General features: G+C 34.1%; 3 protein-coding genes across 3 annotated transcripts; all 3 read right to left on the bottom strand.

The window, feature by feature from the left end:
* Nucleotides 2,006-4,207, bottom strand: LOC18593354 (probably inactive leucine-rich repeat receptor-like protein kinase At2g25790). Its single transcript, XM_018124157.1, has one exon. The coding sequence runs from the start codon at nt 4,205-4,207 to the stop codon at nt 2,006-2,008; it is 2,202 nt and encodes a 733-aa protein (XP_017979646.1).
* On the bottom strand, nt 10,927-13,317 carry LOC18593352 (receptor-like protein 12). The gene has a single exon (XM_018124156.1). The coding sequence runs from the start codon at nt 13,267-13,269 to the stop codon at nt 10,927-10,929; it is 2,343 nt and encodes a 780-aa protein (XP_017979645.1). The 5' UTR covers nt 13,270-13,317.
* Nucleotides 15,033-20,074, bottom strand: LOC18593356 (probably inactive leucine-rich repeat receptor-like protein kinase At2g25790). The gene is made up of 3 exons (XM_018124155.1): nt 17,903-20,074; nt 15,253-15,404; nt 15,033-15,118 (listed from the first exon to the last, which is right to left on the bottom strand). Exons 1-3 carry the CDS (start codon nt 20,041-20,043, stop codon nt 15,033-15,035), a joined length of 2,379 nt encoding a protein of 792 aa, XP_017979644.1. The 5' UTR covers nt 20,044-20,074.

Here is a 23,515-nt window from a genome sequence, read left to right as displayed (position 1 = left end):
TTTTTCCCCAGTGAATTCAATGGCAAAGTATTTAAAGTAAGAAAAACTATTGCAAGTGATTCCCTGCCTAAGGCAGAAAGGGTCAGACGAATTCCATTCAAAGAAGAAGCCGAACGGATCATTGATTGAGGATTTGAAGATAAGAGCACAGCTCAACTTCGTCCCTCTGAGACAGGCTAAATTGTAGTAAGAAAAACAAGGTGAACATGAAAAATAATAGTGGGCTAGATTTAGCTAAGGTCGAAATTGCTTGGTGTGACCTCGTTGGGCTAGCTGACGAAAGGAAGCATCCTAGTGGAATTTTACACAATCTGTTTTTTTCTGCACATTTATAGCTTGTTGTCTGACATGTAAGAAATTCTTGGCTTTGACAGGGCCTACCTTTGAAGACTTTTGGAGTTTCTTCACATTGGTTTTACCAAGTCCAAATTAATTATTGCTTAAAACACATCTTAGCTTTCCTAGAATAGATTAATTCCTTTTTGTAATAAGTTTTGTCGGAGCTTAATTTCTTTTTTAGTAAATTTTAAGGGCTTACTCTTTCACGTCGACTCAATGCATTGAGAATAAATGAAATTTTGAATCATAAAAATGTACCGGTATAAAGAGTACTTGAAAATGAAATTAACCACCCAAATTAATAAATATGGATCACAATTAATTAATGGTCACACATCGTTCTCTATCTTTTTGTTTGATTATCAATTTTTTTTTCCAAAATTAATTCATGCATTTAATACTTTGATTATATATAGACTATATATGTAGGGAAAGGATCCTCTCCACTACCTCATCTTACAATGATTAATTCACATTCAATTAAATCTAAGGCCAATATTTGTTCAAAGTATTATCTCTGTTAATTAATTTTCATTTAAATACTGATCTTGTCTTAACTGCTAAATCATAATTAGACTTGGCAATTTTGGACACGACATGAGAAGATACGGATTAAACAGGTTTTAGGTTTACCCTTAACGTGTTTCGTGTCTAACACGTTAAGATACGAAAATTTTCGTGTCTTAACGTGTCAGACACGACAAACACGTTTAAATACGTTTACTTAATCGTGTTATCGTATTTAAATGTATTATCGTGTTTAAACGTGTATACTTGACACGTTTATTAACCTATTAAACATTAATAGTTAAAGACTATTTTAACCTTATATAAATAATTTTAAATAATTATTTGATGTGTATTTTAACCATATATATGATAATGAATTTTATGTATGTTATTTATATTAAATTTTATTATATTTGATGTTATTATTATTTTTGTTATAATTATTTTTATAATTATAAATTTTAAATTTAAATAATAAAATTATATTTAATTGTAAATATTTTTATTTAATCATGTTAAACATGTTAATCGTGTTAAACGTGTTATTAATCGTGTCGTGTCGTATATTGACACATTTAATAAACGTGTAAAATGTGTTAATCGTGTCGTGTCATGTTATACGTGTATTAAACGTATACGTGTACGTGTTTTAAATTTAAAACACGAATATTAAGCGTGTCGTGTTCGTGTTTAATCTTAACGTGTTTCGTGTCTAAACGTGTCTGACACGTTTAAGACACGAAAATACGAATTGTCAGGTCTAATCATAATACTGATATAAGGATCTCAGATTCTTTGTCTCTAGGAATTTCTATAGTTCTAACATTTAATACTTTGATAATCTTCACTCCAAAAAAAAAAAAATACTTTGATAATCTTAAGTTTTTTTAACACACGAGGCAATGGTAGCTGATTTTTCCACAGAACAGAATGAGATTCTTTTATACAGATTGATCAAAAACAAACTGAAACAGAAGTCATGCGTTAAGCAAAAGCAACAACTAAACTTTATTGTCATGCATTTGCTGATGAAACACATGGCTATTTTATGATGGTAATTACTCATAGCAAAATACAAAGATATGTCCAGGAAAACGACTGGAACTAAGCACAAAAAAACACATGTTGCAATAACATCCAGAGTCATCTGCAATGACTAGTTCTTTGAGCATCTTCTTCCCTTTTGGGGATATTTGACTCGATACAATGTCACAAACCATTTTGGTTCACCATTTCTGAATGTAACATATCCAACAACAACTCCAAATATCAGTCCGCATCCATAGCCTATTAGCACAACTTTCCAGCCGAAACTGATCTTGGTTTCTGAGTCATCTGCCTCTTTTAACAATGATGGAAATTGTTTTCTCCCATCATTGTTGCAAGCTTTTGACAATGGAAAGCCGCATAGTGCCAAGTTTCCTTCATATGAGCCATTTTCAAATGTATTGAACTGTTTGCCTTGAGGAATTGGTCCTATGAGTTGGTTATTTGAAAGATTTAAGAAGGTAAGAAATGTCATATCTATCAACTCAGTAGGAATTTGCCCAGTGAGCATGTTTGAAGAGAAGTCTAACCATTCGAGATTGGTCAAATTTCCCATTGATGTAGGGATATGACCAGTAAGGCTGTTATGAGAAAGATTGAGCCCTCTAAGTGAACTCAGCTTTCCAAAAACACTTGGAATCTCTCCATGAAAGTTATTGTTTGAGAGGTCAATGGTTGCAAATATTGTCAGGAATTCATAAAGTTCAATGTAAATTCCTTTCACCGTCAAATTGAAAAAATAAGGATAATATATTCCACCCATATATTGAGAAGAACTTTGTTGTTCTTTGAGATTAATCATGGCCTTCATGTTTTTTATTATGCTTTCGGGCAAAGGACCGGTGAATTCATTGTTAGCAAGGTCAAGTATCCGTAACTTGGGAAAGGGACGGAAGGTCTTGGAAATCTGTAAGACACCACGCAATTTGTTTGACCGTAAAACAATAACTTGCAAATCTGGCAGAGTATCCAGCCAATAGGGGAATGTGCCATTTAGCTTGTTGTTACCAATATCCACCATTTCCAGGTTTCTACAATTGGCCAAGGATCGTGGTAAGGACCCTTCCAATTTATTGCCATGGAAGTTGAGGTTCCTTAACGCACAGTCCTCACCGAATGTGTCAAGGATGGGTCCATGAAAACTATTCTTCCACAAATTTAAGACTTTAAGACGTTTGCTGATGTTTCCTAGACATGGTGGAATTATTCCACTTAAGTTGTTATTAGATAAGACAAGACCTACGATGGAACTTATATTGCAGATTAAAGAAGGAATTTCTCCAGTCAAGCTGTTTGATGCAAGTTCAATCACTTGAAGGCGGGGCAAAGATGCTAGAGCATTTGGAATTTTACCGGTAAAGTCGTTGTAGATAAGATAAAGAATCTCCAAGCTCTGCAACTCAATTATGAGTTCTGGAATCTCACCAAATAAATAATTATCACTAAGATCAAGTTCAATAAGCTTTTGGAGTCCAAAAATGGATCTAGGCAGCAAACCTGTAAGGTTGTTACCGAAGAGCAAGAGGTATTGAAGATTGGTGAGGTTTCCAAGCCAGGATGGAAGATCTCCGCTAAGATTGTTGTAAGCAAGATCAAGAAAACTCAAAGAAACCAAATCAACAAGTTCTTGTGGAATTTCGCCAGAAAGGTTGTTATTGCCAAAGGAAATCCACTTCAAGCTCTTCTTTTCGCTTAATGCATGTGGAATTTGGCCAATCAATTTGTTATAAGCAAGAGTCAAGATTTGCAACCTGCTGATATTTGATATGGAGCTCGGAATTCTCCCCACCAAATTATTGCCACCAAGATCAAGTTCTTGTAGATTCAAGCATGCTCCAATTTGTGGTGGAATTTTTCCAGAAAGCAGGTTACCCCAGAGATCCAATATTTCCAATGAAGTTGAACATTTTGGAACTTCACCGGTCAAATGGTTGTTACTAAGATTAAGATATCGAAGTGACACAGAAGAAGCCAAATCTTTGGGAATTTCACCTAAGAGTTGGTTGTCCGAAAGATTGATAGTCTCAATCCCTACCAAATGAAAGATTGAAGATGAAATTATCCCAGAAATATTTTTCTCAACGAGATCAATTACCTTTACCCTAGAAAAATTATTGCAGGTGATTCCATGCCACATGCACAATGGGGTAGAGGAATTCCAGTTGGAGAGGAAGCCAGACGGATCATTGATTGAGGATTTGAAGGATAAGAGGAGCTCCAGATCATCAACCTGAGACAAGCTAAAATTTAGTACCAATAAAAACATGAACATGAACAACAATGAGTGTGCTTTAGCTCTTTTATTTGACATTTTACAAGAAGATCTTTTAACAGGGAAAGGATGCCTTGAGCTTGGAGACTAAAAAATCTTGGCCTCAATGCTCAGGATACAACTGCTAAAAAGACTAAACGAAATAACTTTGGAATGAAGAGGATCTAGTGTGCATGAATCTGATATGCATCTTAGCTCTTATAAGAACATGGATTTTTACGAGAACAAAGAGCTTGGGGCTGAGGTCAAAATTGGTTGGTGTGAACTCATCGGGGCGGCTGAGAAAATGAAAGGCTTTGTAGTGGAATATTATTCAATCTGTTTTTTCTTCGGCATTTATAGGTTCTGTGCACATTTAAGAAATTCATGGCATTGACAGGGACTACTATTGAAGACTTTTGAGTTTCTTCACATTTAATAATAATAATAATAATTTTGCTCAAGCACATCTTAGCTTTTGTAGAATAAAAATTTTTTTGCATAATATTTAAAAAAATCTCTTAAATTATTCAAAAAATTTAAAATAAAGAATTATTTTTTTATTAACTATGACTTGATATGTTGATGTGACATGATGACCACAATAAAAAATTAAAAATTTATTAGAATTTTCTTAAATAGTTTACGTGTTTTTTAAAATAGTATGTTAAGATTTTTATTTTGTGAGTAATTCCCTTTTCAAAAGATTTCGAGGACGCATTCTTCCACATTGACCCAATGCATTCATTTAGGAGTAAAAAATGAAAATTTTGAATGGTAGCAATGGACCGGCACAAAAAATACTTTGAAAATTGAAATTAATGACGTTGACAACCACCAGTATTAATAAATATGGTCCACAATTGACGAAAGGTCACAAATCTTTCTTTATCTTTTTTATTGAATTATCATTTTTTCCAAAATTAATTCTTTCAGTTCATTCTTTGATCATATATAGACTATATATATAGGGAAAGGATCCTCTCCGCTACTTCATCTTAGGATTATGAATGCACATTCACATAAATCTAAGGCCAATATTTGTTCAACTTATTATCTGTTTTTAATTAATTTTCATTTAGATATTGATCCTAATTGCTAAATCGTAGGACTGATACAAGGATCTCAGAATCTTTGTCTCTAGGAATTTCTATAGTTCGGAGAGGAATCTTAAAAACAACTAGACAAAATGGTGAGCTGGAGCATGGATGTGTTATCATTCCATAGTTTTAATATAATCTGACTTCCTTACTATGTATGCTGTTTTCTAAATAAATCCCTGGATTAATCAGTACATGCAATACTCTCTGTCTCTCCCTCTCCATCTCCATGTGATTTGCTGACTTTTTTGGCAGTTACCATGTGTTTTTAAAGCAACGAAGGCAGTCTCCATTTCTTTTTTTTGGTAATCCAGCCTACAGTTCCAAGTCCGTCAGGCATTCTTCCAATCATATATCCCTTGTAGAATGATGGACTGACGGTGATATTGGAGAGAGGTTTCAGAGTCCATGGGACGTGCTTGCTGCTTGCATTATAGAGCAAATACAACTCCCCAGATATTTTTTGCAGGAGCTGAGGAACAATCTTCCACATTGACCCAATGCACATTTAGGAGAAAAAAATGAAAATTTTGAATGGTAGCAATGGACCGGCACAAAGAATACTTGAAAATTGAAATTAATGAGAACAACTGAAACTACTAAATATGGTCCACAATTGACTAAAGGTCACAAATCTTTCTCTATCTTTTTACTGAATTGTCATTTCTTTTTTCCAAAACTAATTCTTGCATGTCATACTTTGATCATATGTAGACTATATATAGAGTGAGAGGATCATCTCCACTACAATCTTAGGGTGATTAATCCACATTCAAATAAATCTAAGGCCAATATTTGTTCAAATCGTAGTAGTGATATAAGGATCTTAGATTCTTTGTCTCTAGGATTTTCTATAGTGGAGAGGAATCTTGAAAACAACTAGACAGAGGAATCTTGAAAGATTGATAGTCCCAATCTCTGCCAAATGAAAGATTGAAGATGAAATTATCTCAAAAATATTTTTTTCAACGAGATCAATTACCTTTATGGTGGAAAAATTGTTGCAAGTGATTCCATGCCACATGCACAATGGGGTAGAGGAATTCCAGTTGGAGAGGAAGCCAGACGGATCATTGATTGAAGATTTTAAGGATAAGAGTAAGTCGAGTTTGTCACTCTGAGACAAGCTAAAATTTAGTATGAATAAAAACGCAAACATGAACAGCAGTGAGTGTGCTTTAGCTCTTTCATTAAACATTTTACAAGATGATCTTTCAACAGGAAAGGATGCCTTGAGCTTGGAGACTAAAAGCAATCAATCCAAGACCAATAATCTTGGCCTCAAAGCCGTGTGAGGAATACAAGTTAGGGTGGAGAGTGGCGATGATCTCTGCAAGAAGATCCTTTTAACGGCTGTGTGAGGAATACTTTGAGCTCTGTCTCCAGACTCACGATCCCTTGAATTTAAGAGGATAGAAAACAGTGACACCACATAAGTTGGAGTCAATTGACCTTTTCACACTTTACATCATATGGTTTTACCAAGTCCAAATTAATTTTGCTCAAGCACATCTTAGTTTTGGTAGAGTCGATGATTTTTTTAATACTATCGGGAGTATCTCCAAGTTGTGTCTGAGCCTAATTTCTTCATCGGGAAAATTTAAAACATACTCTCTTACGTCGACTTAATATGTTCAAGAGAAAATAAATGAGAATTGGTACCTGTTGCATTTTGGTTTCTGATACTTATTATTCGGTTGCTATAATGAAGTAATGATCTTCATATGAAAAAAAATAAAAATAGATGTCCCTGCTTCATCAGAAATTCAATCCATGCTTGAAGGAAAAGGAAAGATATATAACACTTAGAGGAAAGAGATTAACTGTATGGTATCACAAAGTTCTAAATCTTTAAATACACGGCACAAGCTAATAATGGTACTTAACTCACCTGGTTCCCTATGTTTTCTAATAAAAATCAGGTTACCCTTGGCGACCATGATAATGAATTAATTGTGAATGGTTGAGCTATGTCCACCTTTTGTTTCAGGGCATAGTCTCCTGATTTGGTGTGATGAAAAAAATGTCTGATGTCATAAATCAGTTTAATTATATATATGCATAAAGAATATATAGTATATATATATATATATAATTATAGATGAAATTTATAAGTTTTAATATTATAATATGTAAAAAAAAAAGTAGTAAAATTTTGATCCATTGGTCCAAAATCGGACCAACCAAACTAATTCTATGTTTAGTCAATTTAGTCTTTTTTTATATTTGATTGATTTTGATCGATTTTTTTAAAAATACTTTATCTATTTGATCTTTATGTATGATGAATCAACCACTCAATCCACCCATTTACTCACCCTTATAGGATTCCTATTTGCCATTCTACACTTCTTCAAAACCAGAGACCTAGCAAAACAACTGTACTGGTTAATAAAATTGCAAGCTTTTAAGAAAGTAGAAATGCCAACTTATGCATAAAAACCAGAGCATGAATCATNATTTTTCTTTTTTGTTTTATGTAGTTCTATTTTCTACTTGTCATGTTCTTCTTTTCTCTGTTATGTGATTTTTATTTTCTGTGATTTTAATCTTTAAAAATAAATTAATTATTATGTAATTCTCAAATATGAGTTGTAACATTGCATTATTTATTGTTGCTTAAAATTTCACCAATATATATATATATATATATTATTTATTAATCTTGATTATATAAGATATTTTTTATGTGCTTTGTGTTTTATATTTAGTTGAAAGAAAACTATCTTTGAGTATTTAGTTTTTAAACAATACTGATTATATAAGAGAAAATTATTAATCTTGCATATTGCATTTAATTATTTCTATTTTATACATTATTCACCTTTATCTTTAGCCCCCCAGTAAAAGTTGGCTAGCTCCGCCCTTCCCTGTATATATTTTTTTATGAGAATTAATTATCATGCATATTTTTTAAAAAAATTTTTGGTCATATCAATATATAAATTTTTAAAAGAGTAATAGCCTCTTAATTATTTTTCAATAATGTGATTTTCATTGATTTTTTAAAAAATATATAAATTTTTAAAAGATTTTGTGCCTTTGAATAATTTGAATACAGATGTAGATTTTGCAAACTGAACATCACTTCTGTCTTATCTTTGCAGCCATCTGCTGAAGCTGATGATTTAAAAACCACTGTGAAGAGACTGCCATTGATTGCAGAAAGCCTAGACTCAAGAGGCCTTTATATATATGACGATGGCTTCCGCTTCGTTATATGGTTTCGTAGAATGCTTTCGCCTGAAATAGCTAGGAATTTACTTGGGGCGGACTTTGCAGCAGAATTATCAAAGGTATGATCTCTAGTTGGTGAAGTTATTCTATGGTGGCAAGATTGTTGGATATTAGTATATGTTTCATCTGTTTAAAGGAAGTGATATTGTTGTTGGTCTTCTACATATATAAGATGTGCCTTAAATGCTGGCCTTACTGTTTTGTGAACTGTGCCTCAAGTACAATATGTCTGATTTGATTAATAAGTAAAATTTTGGAGTGGTCTTATCATACAGGTTCTAAATATATATGACTGAATGTCAATTGCAACCAATGACTGCTTTCATATTGAAGTGCAGGACGGGTTAAATTTTTGTATGTGACAGTTAAATCATTGGCAGCAAATTTTTGTGTCACAAGTTTTTCTCTTGATTTAGGATTTTTGGTTTAGAAAGAGGTGCGTGTGACCAATTGCCCAAAGCATTGGTTGAATATTGCTCCATGTTCAATATATTCTGGAATTTCAAAAATGTTTGTGTTTATTTTTTCAATTTTTTAAGTTTTGACTATAATTTAGTTTCAATCCTTTAATATCGGAAATCGAAAATGAACATTCCGCTTTACAAATGTTGCCGTTATTCATAAAATTTCATTCATTACAAAACTTTACAAATCTTGCCATTAATGATAATCTTGCCGTTATTGATAAAATTTCATACCTTATAAAACGAGTGATAAACTTAGTAAATTTAGATTTTATTTTCAAGTTTTCCAAAAAGAAACATTCAAATATCAAATATAATATTAGAGTCTATTTGAACATAAACTTTATAAGAATTATTACATTAATTAGTGATTGTTACTTGTAAAAATATAAATCTTTTCGTTATTTCAAATTTAGTGATAAAATTTCATTGTTTACAAAACGGTGATAGATTTGGTAAATTTGAATTTTATATCTAACTTTTTCAAAGAGAAACTTCCTAATATCGAATATAATATTATTTTAAAAAAGTTACCTAAAATATCTTAAAATAATAATAATATTCTAAATGTTGAGAAAGCAAAAATGAAGAAACTGAAACTCTATAAATAGCTGCTAGGAACTGTACGCTTGTTGAGTTGGGTGTTATACCTCTGCTTGTGGAGTTGCTTCGAGTTGGAGACAGTGACATAAAACTTGTGGCAGGCAATACCCTTGGAGTGATTTCAACTTAGATTGATTACCTTGGTCATGTTGCTCAAGCTGGGGCTATTCCATTGTTAGCTGAGCTTCTTCAGGGACCTGATCCTCTTGGTTGGGATGTTGCAGAGAATGCACTCTGTCTATTAGCTCTTAATGAAGAAAATGCGGTTTCCATAGCTGACCACTTAGTGAGAATCCTTAGGGAAAAGGAAATAATGAGGCAAAAGCTGAAGCTGCTTGTGTTTTCTGGCTACTTTCAGATTACAAGCATTCAGTACCTTTTATTAGAAACTCAGGTGCAATTCCCCAACTGGTTGAGCTTTTGTGGTCTGAGGACAGTGACCTGAGGAGCACAGCAGCTGGGGCTCTTTCTTAGTTGAGTTATAAGAAGGCAGATCGAGGGCAATAATTGAAACAGGAACTGTTAATCGTCTTGTTGAATTGTTACATGATGATTCAGAGGAGGTGAGGGATAATGCTACGGAGGTTGTTATGATTCTCTGCCAAAATCCACAGTATAGTCATTAGACAATATCCGTAGATATTGATCTTCCTTCACAAGGAAGCTTGCGAGACAGTATTATCAGACTTTATGGTGTTCGTAATCTAATGAATTCTACGAGACAGAGTAGTATTGAGCAGCATACTATAGACCTTGATCTTGTCTAATTGGTTACTTTTTGTCTTCACTGATCTTGCATTGTGATAATATTGTTCTATAGTTTTTCCTTTGTATTTCCCTCCTTCAATGGTTTCTAGTCTTGCAAAGCTTCCTTTCCGAGTCGCCTGGTCAAGAAGCTGCATCTCTCTCCAATTAACCCCAAAGGTTGCGTCCATTTCCAATCAGTTAAATCTTTTCCTTTTTTTTTTTTTGCTAAGCAGTTAAATCTTTTCCTTAACTATGTAAAACCTTTAAACTGCTTCAATGGTCTGCACCTTTTTATATACATGTTATTGAAGAGTAGCCTTCCTAGTTTTTCAAATGGGTGAAACTAGTAAATGTTTAGCTGGTTTTTTTCACATAAACAGAAATGAGATTCTTTAATTCAGATGCATGTAAAAATAAATGTTCAAAAGCAAATTGCAACAGAAATCATGCGTTAACCCAAAGTAGCAACCACACTTGACTGCCATGTATTTGCTGATGAAACACATGGCTACTTTATTATAGCAATCACTAATACTTATAGCAAAATACAAAGACATGTCCATGAAAACAACTAGAACTGAGCACAGAGAACACATGTTGCAATAACTTCCAAAGTCACCTGCAATGACTAGTTCCGTGAACATCTTCCCTTTCGATGATATTTGACTCCATACAATGTCACAAACCATTTTGGTTCACCATTTCTGAATGTAACATATCCAATAACGACTCCAAATATCAGTCCGCATCCATAGCCCATCAACACAACTTTCCAGCCAAAACTGATCTTGGTCTCTGAGTCATCTGCCTCTTTCAAGAATGATGGAGATGATTGTTTTCTCCCATCGTTGTTGCAAGACTTTGACAATGGAAAGCCGCATAGTGCCAAGTTTCCTTTGTATGAGCCATTTTCAAATGTACTGAACTGTTTGCCTTGAGGAATTGGTCCTGTGAGTTGGTTATATGAAAGATTTAAGAAAGCAAGAAATGTCATATCTTTCAATTGATAGGGAATTTGACGGGTGAGCTTGTTTGAAGAGAGGTCTAACCATTCAAGATTGGTCAAATTTCCCATTGATACAGGGATATGACCACTAAGGCTGTTATGAGAAAGATTGAGCCCTATAAGTGAATAAAGCTTTCCAATTGCACTTGGAATCAGTCCATCAAAGTTATTATTTGAGAGGTCTATGCTTGTGAATGTTGACAAGATCTTAAGTTCAATGTAAAATCCCTTCACTGTCAAATTGACATAATAATTATAATATTCTCCATGCATATATTGCAAAGAACCTTGTTGTTCATTGAGATTCATCATGGCCTTCATGTTTTTTATTATACCTTTGGGTAAAGGACCTGTGAATTCATTGTTAGCAAGGTCAAGAATCCGTAACTTGGGAAAAGGATAGATAGTCTTGGAACTTTGTAACACACCACGCAATTTATTTGACCGTAAAACAAGAACTTGTAATTCTTGCAGGGTATCTAGCCAATGGGGGAATGTGCCATTTAACTTGTTGCCACCAATATCCATCACTTCCAGCTTTCTACAATTGGCCATGGATCGTGGTAAAGAACCCTCTAATTTATTACCGTTGAAGCTGAGATACCTCAACCCACAGTCCTCACCAAAAGTTTCAGGGATGGTTTCACGAAAACTATTCATCTGCAAATCTAAGATTGAAAGACCTTTGCTGAAGTTTCCCAGACATGGTGGAATGGTTCCACTTAAGTTGTTATAAGATAGATCAAGAACTTCAATAGAAGTTATATTGCAGATCAAAGAAGAAATTTTTCCCATCAAGTTGTTCGAGTAAATACTAAACCTTCGAAGATAAGGCAAAGATGCTAGAGCATTTGGAATTTTACCCGTAAAGTCGTTGGAGAAAAGTTGAAGACCCTCTAAGCTCTGCAATTCAATTATGAGTTCTGGGATCTCACCAAATAAATGATTCTCGCTAAGATCAAGGTGAATAAGCTTTTTGAGGCCAAAAAAGGATCTAGGAAGCAAACCTGTAAGCTTGTTTCTATAGAGGTAGAGATATTGAAGATTGGTGAGGTTTCCAAGTGAGGATGGAATTTGTCCATTGAGATTGTTGTTGTAGAGGTAAAGAGTTTTAATATTGGTGAGGTTTCCGAATGAAGATGGAATTTGTCCGTTGAGATTGTTGTTAAATAGGGAGAGGTATTCAAGATTGGTGAGGTTTCCAAGCGAGGAAGGAATTTGTCCACTGAAATTGTTGTAGGCAAGATCAAGAGAAATCAAAGAAACTAAATCAACAAATTCTTGTGGAATTTTGCCAGAAAGGTGGTTAACGCCAAAGTTAATCCACACCAGGCTCTTCAGTTTGCTAAATGCACGAGGAATTTGGCCAATCAATTCGTTACAATCAAGACTTAAGATTAGCAAACTGCTGATATTTGATATGGAACTTGGAATTCTCCCCACCAAATAATTGTAACCAAGAATAAGTACTTTCAAATTTGAACATGCTCCAATTTGTGGTGGAATTTTCCCTGAAAGGCTGTTATTCCAAAGAGCCAATATTTCCAATGAAATTGAACAGTTTGGAATTGTACCAGTCAAATTGTTGTAACCAAGATAAAGATATCGAAGTGATACAGAAGAAACCAAATCATTGGGAATTTGACCAGATAATTGATTATTCGAAAGATTGATAGTCTCAATCTCTGACAAATGAAAGATTGAAGATGAAATTGTCCCAGAAATATTTTTGTCAGTGAGCTCAATTACCTTAATCCTAGAAAAATTATTGCAAGTGATTCCATGCCACATGCACAACGGGATGGAGGAGTTCCAGTTGGAGAGGAAGCCAGATGGATCATTGATTGAAGACTTGAAGGATAAGAGCAGCTGGAGTTCGTCACCCTGAGACAAGCTAAAATTTAGTATTAATAAAAACATGAACATGAATAAGAGTTTGTGTGCTCTAGCTGTTTTATATAACATTTTACAAGAAGATATTTTAACAGGGAAAGGAAGTCTTGAGCTTTGAGACTAAAAATAATTAATCCCAAATCAATTTAAATTAGAACAAAGAGGTTTTTGAACTATTGAGGTGATGATAGTAGGGTCGGTAGAGGCAGATTTTTGAGGGTATGGAGATGGTGGAGACTCTTGAACATTTTATAGGGAAAAGATTACGTCAAGAAACTCATGATAATGCGTGAAAAGCAAGTGGCTCCATGCTTTTGTTATTAACTTTTTCTTTGCAAAAAATAAGAGAAGGTAAAAAAATAAAAAGTAAAAGATAAGCATTAAACAAGTAAATAGTAAACAGAATATAATTACTTCCCTTTATATCTTAAATAAAACGAAATTCTATTTTAAGTTTAATATTATATACACTATTTTTAATTGAAGGGTAGGGGATTCGGACCATGCTCTTTAGGTAGGAGATCATACACCAATCAATGAATCAAATGCTCAGGTGCTTTATATTATATACATTTGGTTAAAATGAAATTCAAATCTTTGTCCTAAAATGATAATTATTAACTTGTAGATGTTCCCAATCAATTTCCCACACCTAATGAAAGATATATAAATATACAGCTAAGAGGAATGAATTGCAACAGATATGGGGGCTGCGGACTTGGCCATAAGTGGGGTAACTGAGTTTGGACCTACATGCCTATTTTTCTCCATTGCATGTTGATTTTAGATAGCTGTATTTATTGACCCTGATTCAATACGGTAAGTCTTCTAGTTCTTCTTACCTGAACCCTTAATCACGGGCTATAATCTTTTCCTTTTTCTCCCAGTCATCTCCAACCCCGTCTCAAATAGAAGATATAAGAAATGTACAAGGAGAGATGAAGGTAAAAAGTAGAAGATTCGGCACATTCCGAAAGCAAATGGAGTCTTATTTGGTGTAACTCAAGCATTTAGTGGAAAAGGATAATGGATGATTTAAGTATTCATAAACCCGAGAATCACGCAAAGAACCTGACTTATTGACTTGCTTTTGTGTTTTTATTAATTCTAAATTGCCTCAAGTCCATTTTCTGTTCATATTCTACATTCTAATGTTTTTATATCACAGCATTTGCCAGAAATTTCAAAAGGTGGATGCTTCTTTGCACCTAAAGCTTAGGACCCAAGAAGTTGATGATAGATTTATTTATTTTTATCCCAAGATGGAAGACCATAGACTTCAATATCTTCACACATTGGAAGCTTTATGCTGGTGAGTTCACTCTGCAATAAGTTTTCCTGCAAATTCTCTGTCTGATTTTCCTTTTGGCTATCTGGCAAAGTGACTTTCTTCCTCACAATCAGAATCCTATTCGTACAAAATCCTAGCATCTCTCTGAGTAGAGGATTTCTAACCTGATCATTTAATTATATGATCTGCTGATGAAATACATGGATATTTTATAACTGCATATTACCAAAACTTACGGTAATGACAAAACCATGACCATGAATACTTGACCGTGGACCTGTAAGGAAACTATGAGAGACAACAAATTTTGTTAAAGCATAACAGAGCCAACGATAACCTATGATGCTCTGGTATGTATTAGTGAAAGCTGGTAAAACCGAGAGGAAAGTAAGCTGAAAGTTCTGCACTGGTTTCATTCAACTATAAGCAAAATATTTATACAAATTATATAAGCTTAACAGCTGTTAACACAAAAGACAAGTGTTAAGCTGCATCTAAAACTAAGCATGCAAGATGACACATCATAGGCACCTGTGCAAAACACTCAACAACCAGTACAACCAAGCAAAGCCATAACAGACAAAATGATAAAGTCAATGCCTGGTTCAGCTCTAACAGGACCGAGAATATCTGGAAGTAAACACACAGAAGCAAATGCTACCAACGCCTTGCCAAAGTCATCTGCATTGCCTAATTCCATGAGCATCTTCTTGCCTTTCAATCATGTTTTCCTTGAACCAATGCCACAAACCGTTTTGCTTTACCTGTTTTGAGTGCAACATATCCAATGACAACTCCAAATATCAGTCCACATCCGTATCCTATCAACACACCTTTCCAACTAAAACTGCTTTCAGTCTCCAACTCATCTGCCTCTTCCAAGATTGCTGAAGGTGGTTGTTGTCTCTTATCTTTGCTGCAACCTTTTGATAATGGAAACCCACATAGTCCCAAGTTTCCTCCGTAGCATTTTCAAATGTACTGAACTGTTTGCCATTAGGAATGGGTCCTACGAGTTGGTTATGTGAAAGGTTTAAGAACGCAAGAAATTAATGTCAGATCTGTCAGTTTCTGAGGAATCTGTCCATTGAGCTTGTTTGAAGAGAAGTCTAACCATTCAAGACTCTTCAAATTTCCCATAGATGCAGGGATATGACCACTAAGGCTATTATGAGAGATGTTGAGCCCTCAATGTTAAATAAGCTTTCCAATAACAATTGGAATCTCTCCATCAAACTTATTATTTGAGAGATCAATGCTTGTGAATGTTGTCAAAATTTTCTCAAATTCAATCTCAAATCCTTTGTCAGTTAAACTCACAGAGTAATGATAAGACAAATTTCCTGCTTGCATATATGAAGAAGTTTGTTGTTCATTGCGATTCCACATCAATGTACCCTTTGGGAAAAGGGCCGGTGAAATCATTGTTAGCTAGGTCCAAAATTCGTAACTTGGGAAAAGGATGGCTGATCTTGGGACCTGGCAAGAAACTGTGCAATTTGTTTGATCTTAAAACAAGAACTTGCAATTCTGGTAGTGTTTCCAACCAGCGAGGGAATGTATCCTTGATCTTGTTGTTACCAAGATCCAACACTTCGATGTTTCTACAATTGGCCAGAGATGGTGGTAATCACCCTTCCAATTTATTACCGTTGATGTTAAGATTCTTCAAGCCACAGTACTTGTCAAATGTCTCAGGAATGGATCCATGAAACCTATGCATTCGCAATTCCAAGACTGAAAGACGTTTGCTGAAGTTTCCCAAACATTATGGAATTGTGCCATTTAAGTTGTTATGAGACTACTTCATGGTCTCCACCCCCACTGGTCAATTCAAATTTAATGTCGACAGCTCGGCCAAAGGCAAGCCATGATATTTGCTAGATAAATTCCTGGATTAATCAATACATTCTAAAACAATTTATGATAGCCATGTATTTGCTGATGAAACACATGGCTATTTTATGATAGCAATTACTAATACATATAGCAAAATAGAAAGACAAGTCCATGAAAACAACTTGAATTGAGTGCAGAGAAACACATGTTGTAATAACTTCCAAAGTCATGCATTGACTAGTTTCCTGAGCATTGTCTTCCCTTTCCATGATTTTTGACTTGAAACAATGTCACAAACCATTTTGATTCACCATTTCTGAATGTAATATATCCGACAATGACTCCAAATATCAGTCCCCATCCATAGCCCATCAACACAACATTGAGAAACCCATGATATTAACTTGTAGAAGATCCCCGTTAATTTTCAACACCTAATGAAGCACATATATAATTAAAAGTAATGAACTGCAACGGATTTTCATACTGCAGGTTTGCTTTGTGATAAAGCATATAAATTAATGGGGTGATTGAATTTGGACCTACATCACCATTTTTCTCCATTGCAGGCTAGCCTTTTTGACCCTGATTCAATACCTTAAGTCTTCTTGGCCTTCTTAATCACCAGCTATAATTTCTCTTCCTTTTTTCCACATTAATCTCATATCTCTGTCATCTCATAAAAACTTAGAAGATTTAAGAAATGTAAAAGGAGAGATGAAGGTAAAAAGTAGGAGATTGGCACTTTCCGAAACCAAATGGAGTCTTCTTTAATGGAAAAGGATAGTGGATAATATAAGTATTCATAAGCTTGCGAGACAGTATTATCAGACTTTATGGTCTTCGTAATCTAATGAATTCTATAGGACAGAGTAGTATTGAGCAGCAAACTATAGACCCTGATCTTGTCTACTTGGTTGGTTTTTGGTTTCACTGATCTTGCATTGTGAAAATATTGTTCTATAGTTTTTCCTTTGTATTTCTCTTCTTCTTCCTTGTTTTCTAGTCTTGCAAAGCTTCCTTCTCGATTCACCTGATCGAGAAGCGGCATCCCTCTTCAATTAACCCCAAAGGTTGCTTCCATTTGCAATCAGTCAAATCTTTTTCTTAACTATGTAAAGCCCTTAAACTGCTTCAATGCTTTGCACTTTTTTTTTTATATAAATATTGTTTTTGAAGAGTAGTCATTCTACTTTTTCCAATTGATGCATTTAGTATCTGATGTAACATTAAGGCAGTGGTAGCTGTATTTTTCACATAAACAAAAATGGGATTCTTTGGTATAGATGCATGTAAGAATAAATGATCAAGAGCAAAATTGTGAGAGAAGTCACGCATTAAGCAAAAGCAGCAACCACACTTCACTGCCATGTATTTGCTGATGAAACACATGGCTATTTAATTACAGCAATAACTAGTACTAATAGCAAAATACAAAGACACATCCACGAAAACAACTGGAACAGAGTACAGAGAACCCATGTTGCAATAACTTCCAAAGTCATCTGCATTGACTAGTTTCGTGAGCATCTTCTTCCCTTTCGATGATATTTGACTCCATACAATGTCACAAACCATTTTGGTTCACCATTTCTGAAAGTAACATATCCGATAATGACTCCAACTATCAATCCGCATCCGTAGCCCGTCAACACAACTTTCCAGCCAAAACTGATCTTGGTCTCTGAGTCATCTGCCTCTTTCAAGAATGATGGAGATGATTGTTTTCTCCCATTGTTGTTGCAAGACTTTGACAATGGAAAGTCGCATAGTGCCAAGTTTCCTTTGTATGAGCCATTTTCAAATGTACTGAACTGTTTGCCTTGAGGAATTGGTCCTGTGAGTTGGTTATATGAAAGATTTAAGAAGGCAAGAAATGTCATATCTTTCAATTGGTCAGGAATTTGACCGGTGAGCTTGTTTGAAGAGAGGTCTAACCATTCGAGACTAGTCAAATTTCCCATAGACATTGGGATATGACCATTAAGACTGTTATGAGAAAGGTTGAGCCCTCTAAGTGAACTAAGCTTTCCAATAACATTTGGAATCTCTCCATGAAAGTTATTGTTTGAGAGGTCCATGCTTGTGAATGTTGTCAAGAGAGGAAGTTCAATGTAAAATCCTTTCACTGTCAAACTGAGATAATATGTATAATATCTGTCATGCATATACTGCAAAGAACTTTGTTGTTCACTGAGATTCATTATGGCCTTCATGTTTTTTATTATACCTTTGGGCAAAGGACCAGTGAATTCATTATTAGCAAGGTCAAGAATCCGTAACTTGGGAAAGGGATGGATGGTCTTGTAACTCTGTAAGACACCACGCAATTTGTTTGACCGTAAAACAAGAACTTGTAATTCTGGTAGAGTTTCCAACCAATAGGGGAATGTGCCATTTAACTTGTTACCACCAATATCCATCATTTCCAGGTTTCGACAATTGGCCAATGATCTTGGTAAAGACCCTTGCAATTTATTGTCATTGAAGTTGAGATTCCTTAACCTACAGTCCTCACCAAACATTTCAAGGATGGTTCCATGAAAACTGTTCATCTGTAGATCTAAGATTGTAAGATATTTGCTGAAGTTTCCTAGACATGGTGGAATTATTCCACTTAAGTAGTTATCAGCTAGGTCTAGAACTTCGATGGAACTTATATTGCAGATCGAAGAAGGAATTTCTCCTGTCAAGCTGTTTGAGAGAAAGCTAACCACTTGAAGACGAGGCAAAGATGCTAGAGAATTTGGAATTTTACCGGTAAAGTCGTTGGAGAAAAGATGAAGAATCTCCAAGCTCTGCAACTCACTTATGAGTTCTGGGATCTCACCAAATAAATAATTTTGACTAAGATCAAGTTCGATAAGCTTTTTAAGGCCAGAAATGGATCTAGGAAGCAAACCTGTAAGCTTGTTATTGAAGAGGTAGAGGTATTGAAGATTGCTGAGGTTTCCAAGTGAGGTTGGAATTTGTCCGCTAAGGTTGTTGAAGGCAAGATCAAGATAATTCAAAGAAACAATATCAACAAGTTCTTGTGGAATTTCACCAGAAAGATTGTTATAGCCAAGATGAATCCTCTTCAAGGTCTTCATTTTGCTTAATGCACATGGAATTTGGCCAATCAAGTCATTTGCAGCAAGAATCAAGATTTGCAAACTGCGGATATTTGATATGGAGCTTGGAATTCTCCCAACCAAATAATTGCCACCAAGATTAAGTACTTTCAAATTCGAACACACTCCAATTTGGGGTGGAATTTTCCCTGAAAACATGTTATCCTCAAGATCCAATATTTCTAGTAAAATTGAACAATTTGAGATCACACCAGTCAAATAGTTATGACTAAGATTAAGATATCGAAGTGACGAAGAGAAAACCAATTCAGAAGAAATTTCTCCAGAGAGTTTGTTTTTTGAAAGATTGATAGTGTCCATCTTTGACAAAAGAAAGACTGAGGATGAAATTGTCCCTGAAATGTTTTTCTCAGCAAGATCAATTACCTTTACCCTAGAAAAATTGTTGCAACTGATTCCATGCCACAGGCACAATGGGGTAGGGGGATTCCAGTTGGAGAGGAAGCCAGATGGATCATTGATTGAAGATTTGAAGGATAAGAGCAACTTGAGTTCGTCAACCTGAGACAAGCTAAAATTTAGTACTAATAAAAACATAAACATGGAGAACAGTGAGTGTGATTTAGCTGTTTTGTTTAACATTTTGCAAGAAGATCTTTCAACAGGGAAAGGAAGTCTTGAGGTTGAAGACTAAAAATAATTAATCCAAAATCAATTTAAATCAGAACAAAGAGGTGTTTGAACAATTAAGGTGATGATACTAGGGTGGGTAGAGGCAAATTTTTGAGTGTATAGAGATGGAGACTCCTGAACATTTTATAGGCAAAAGATTAGGTCCAGAAACGCATGATAATGCGTGAAAAACGAGTGGCTCCATCCTCTTGTTATTTACCTTTTCTTTGCAAAAAAAGAAGAGAAAGTAAAAAGTAAAAAAGAAAAGATAAACAATTAAAAAGCAAATAGTAAACAGAACATAATTGCTTTGCTTCCCTTTATATCTTAAATAAAACGAAATTCAATTTGAAGTTTAATATTATGTTCATTTGGTTAAAACCAAATCCAATCAATTTCCAGCACCTAACGAAGGATATATATATAAATAAATATATGGTTAAAAGTAATAACTTGCAACAGATATGGATACTGCACATTTGCCCATAAGTGGGGTGATTGTGCTTGGACCTAAATGCCTATTTTTCTCCATTTCAGGTTGCTTTTGGATAGCTTATGGACCCTGATTCAATACGTTAAGGCTTCTTGGTCTTCTTACCAGAACCCTTAATCACGGGTTATGAACACTTTCCGATAGCAAATGGAGTCTTACTTGGTGCACCTCAAGCATTTAGTGGAAAAGGATAATGGATGATTTAAGTATTCGTAAACCTTAGAATCACGCAAAGAACCTGATTTACTGACTTGCTTTTGTGTTTTTATTAATTCTAAATTGCCTCAAGTCCTACTTCTGTTCATATTCTACATTCTAATGTTTTTATATCACAGCATTTGCCAGAAATTTCAAAAGGCAGATGATTCTTTGTGCGTCAAGCTTAGGACCCAAGAAGTTGATGACAGATTTAATTTTTTATCCCAAGATGAAAGACCATCGATTGAGAAACCCATGATATTAACTTGTAGAAGATCCAGGTCCATTTTCAACACCTCGTGAAGCACTTATATATTTAATAGTAATGAATTGCAACAGATTTCTATGCTGCAGATTTGCTTTGTGATAAGCACATAAATTAATGGGGTGATTGAATTTGGACCTACATCCACATTTTTCTCCAATGCAGGTTTGCTTTTAGATAGCTTCTGTCACACCCCAGACCTGAGACATGACAGACGCCGCATACCTGTAAGGTATAATCCTACAGACATGCAAGGCTCTAAAATATATATCTTAAATCATTACTAAAAGAGACTGATATACCTGAAGAATTTAGTGATTTACAAACTATATCTGTTGATAGAATTTCCAAATATCATAATTCGACAATATTCAAAATTAAATCTCCAAAACCATAAAGCTACTAAGTCAAGATAAAAGTCTGAATATTAATTAAGATAGTTCGATGTTCATAATATTTAAATAAATCTTAGATAATTTAAATGCTACTAAATTAAACATCACTCCCCAAAATTCCCGCGTGGTTGGCCAAATCATCAACCTGAAAAAAATTTAAAGGAAGGGGTGAGTCCAACTACTCAGCAAATAACTAACATCCCTTTCAGCTGGATTAAGCATGCTTAAAACATTCAGGGCAAAATATCATTTACAAATGCCAAGACAAAATATTGGGTAATCTTATTTGGAATCACATACTTCAAAATTTGCGCATTCAAATAACAGAACAAATATATTCACCATATTTAACTTTTAATGGTCTCACGTAACATGCTACGACCACACTTAATCCCTGTGGCATAGGTCAGAAATAGAAAACCACAATTAACCCAGTGGCACGAATCAGAATCAAAACCACAATTAACCCTAGTGGCTTGAGTTAGAAGTATATCAAAAGCAACTATTGGTCGTACTGAACAAATATCACAAATACCATTATTTTATAACCAGTGGTGCAAGTCGGAGATCAATCTCCAATCATAAAATTTATGTCAACATGATCAACATTTAACCCCCATTAGCAAGGTCAGAGCATAGCTATATTAAGAGATAAAACAATACTTTTATTTTTAGATAACTCAATTGCACAAAACAGTATATTCATTTTCCTAAAACATGTCTAATGTACATCCAAAGCATATTCATTTCAGACTAAATTTTTTTGTTTGTATTCACAAAAACATATATGGATACATTAACAAAGAATCACATTTCAAAAACAAAATTGAAATCATATTTCAAAATCAACATGCAGATCATATTTACATATATATCAACATGCTCACCCCGATTTAACAAACCCTAGGATGAAATATAATATACAAGTACAAAAATCACATTAAGGCTAATTTTAGGATGTGAAAATACCGAAAAGCTATCAGTCACTTATCTGATTCGCTAAACCAAAACCAAAGAACAAAGAATCGAAATCATCCTAAAGCCTATTAATTCAATATACTCGAAATTAGAAACTAACACTACTACCTTATGAATACGAACCATGACTCCTGGCTAGTCATTCTAAGACATTTAGGGTGTAACACCTCTTTTGTTAACCAAAACTAATTTTACTTAAAAATTAAAATTGATTTTCTTTAATAATGTATAAATACATAAAACATTCAAAACTCATAGGTTAAAATACCAAATCATTAACAAATATAAAGTTTGATAAAAATGCTTTAAATGCTAATTAAAACTTGACTCTTGAATATTGCTAACGATTTTTTTTTCAAAATTTGCCAATTCAAACTAATTTTTCAAATAAATATTTATTCTTACAAAATTAAATAAAATTTAAATAACTTAAATTTCTAAAGTTTCTATCAAATATGACGAATATAGATCAAAAATAATTTTTGAAATAATTAAAAATAAATTTTCATAAATTTTGAAATTACAGATTTTTATGTCCATTTGGTTTACTTCAAGCACTTATAGCTTACAACTTAAGTTGAAACCAAAAGTGTACTAAGTATTAAATTGAACCTTATATAATATACTCTAAAATCTCAATTCGTCTTAGAAACAACGGTAGTCAGAAACACAATTTTCAAAAATCAAAAGTTACAAAATTATCACTGAAAAACCTAGATTTCTAAGTTTCTAGATTCAATGAGCCTAGTTTGAGGCTTTGATTCTCTTAATGCAGAAAGCCTGTAATTGAGCCAATAATACCAAATCAAACAGCACATTTCATACTATAAAAACCCTCAAAGAAATGACTCAAAATGTTACCAAAATGTGGAGTTCCAATGACCCAAGTTTGGGTCGTCAACACTATTAAAAATGGGTTTCCAGTTAACTTCAACAAATCATATCTTCCTAACCACAAAGCCAAATGAAATGCTACAAAAACCATTAGAAAGATCATTTCAAGACATTTCCATTAGTACCTATTATGCCATCGAAAAGTGACTAAAACAGTATCAGATTTAAATAGAAATTATTGAAATACAAAACAATTAAAAGCTTTTGTGCCTAAACTAA

The sequence above is a fragment of the Theobroma cacao genome, chromosome 7 (genome assembly GCF_000208745.1).
Source record: "Theobroma cacao cultivar B97-61/B2 chromosome 7, Criollo_cocoa_genome_V2, whole genome shotgun sequence".
Taxonomy (NCBI): Eukaryota; Viridiplantae; Streptophyta; class Magnoliopsida; order Malvales; family Malvaceae; genus Theobroma; species Theobroma cacao.
The sequence above is the reverse complement of the archived record's forward strand: the minus strand, read 5'-3'. Positions and strand labels throughout refer to the sequence as shown.

What these genes read in the sequence shown, in the direction of transcription:
- LOC18593354 (XM_018124157.1), bottom strand. Translation starts at nt 4,207, where the DNA reads ATGTCAAATAAAAGAGCTAAAGCACACTCATTGTTGTTCATGTTCATG.
- LOC18593352 (XM_018124156.1), bottom strand. Translation starts at nt 13,269, where the DNA reads ATGTTATATAAAACAGCTAGAGCACACAAACTCTTATTCATGTTCATG.
- LOC18593356 (XM_018124155.1), bottom strand. Translation starts at nt 20,043, where the DNA reads ATGTTAAACAAAACAGCTAAATCACACTCACTGTTCTCCATGTTTATG. An exon ending in AGAAATGGTGAACCAAAATG is followed by an intron (nt 15,405 to 17,902) that starts GTTTGTGACATT and finishes AAAAGGTTGCAG; the next exon opens with CAAAGATAAGAGACAACAAC. An exon ending in ATATGTTGCACTCAAAACAG is followed by an intron (nt 15,119 to 15,252) that starts GTAAAGCAAAAC and finishes GTTTACTTCCAG; the next exon opens with ATATTCTCGGTCCTGTTAGA.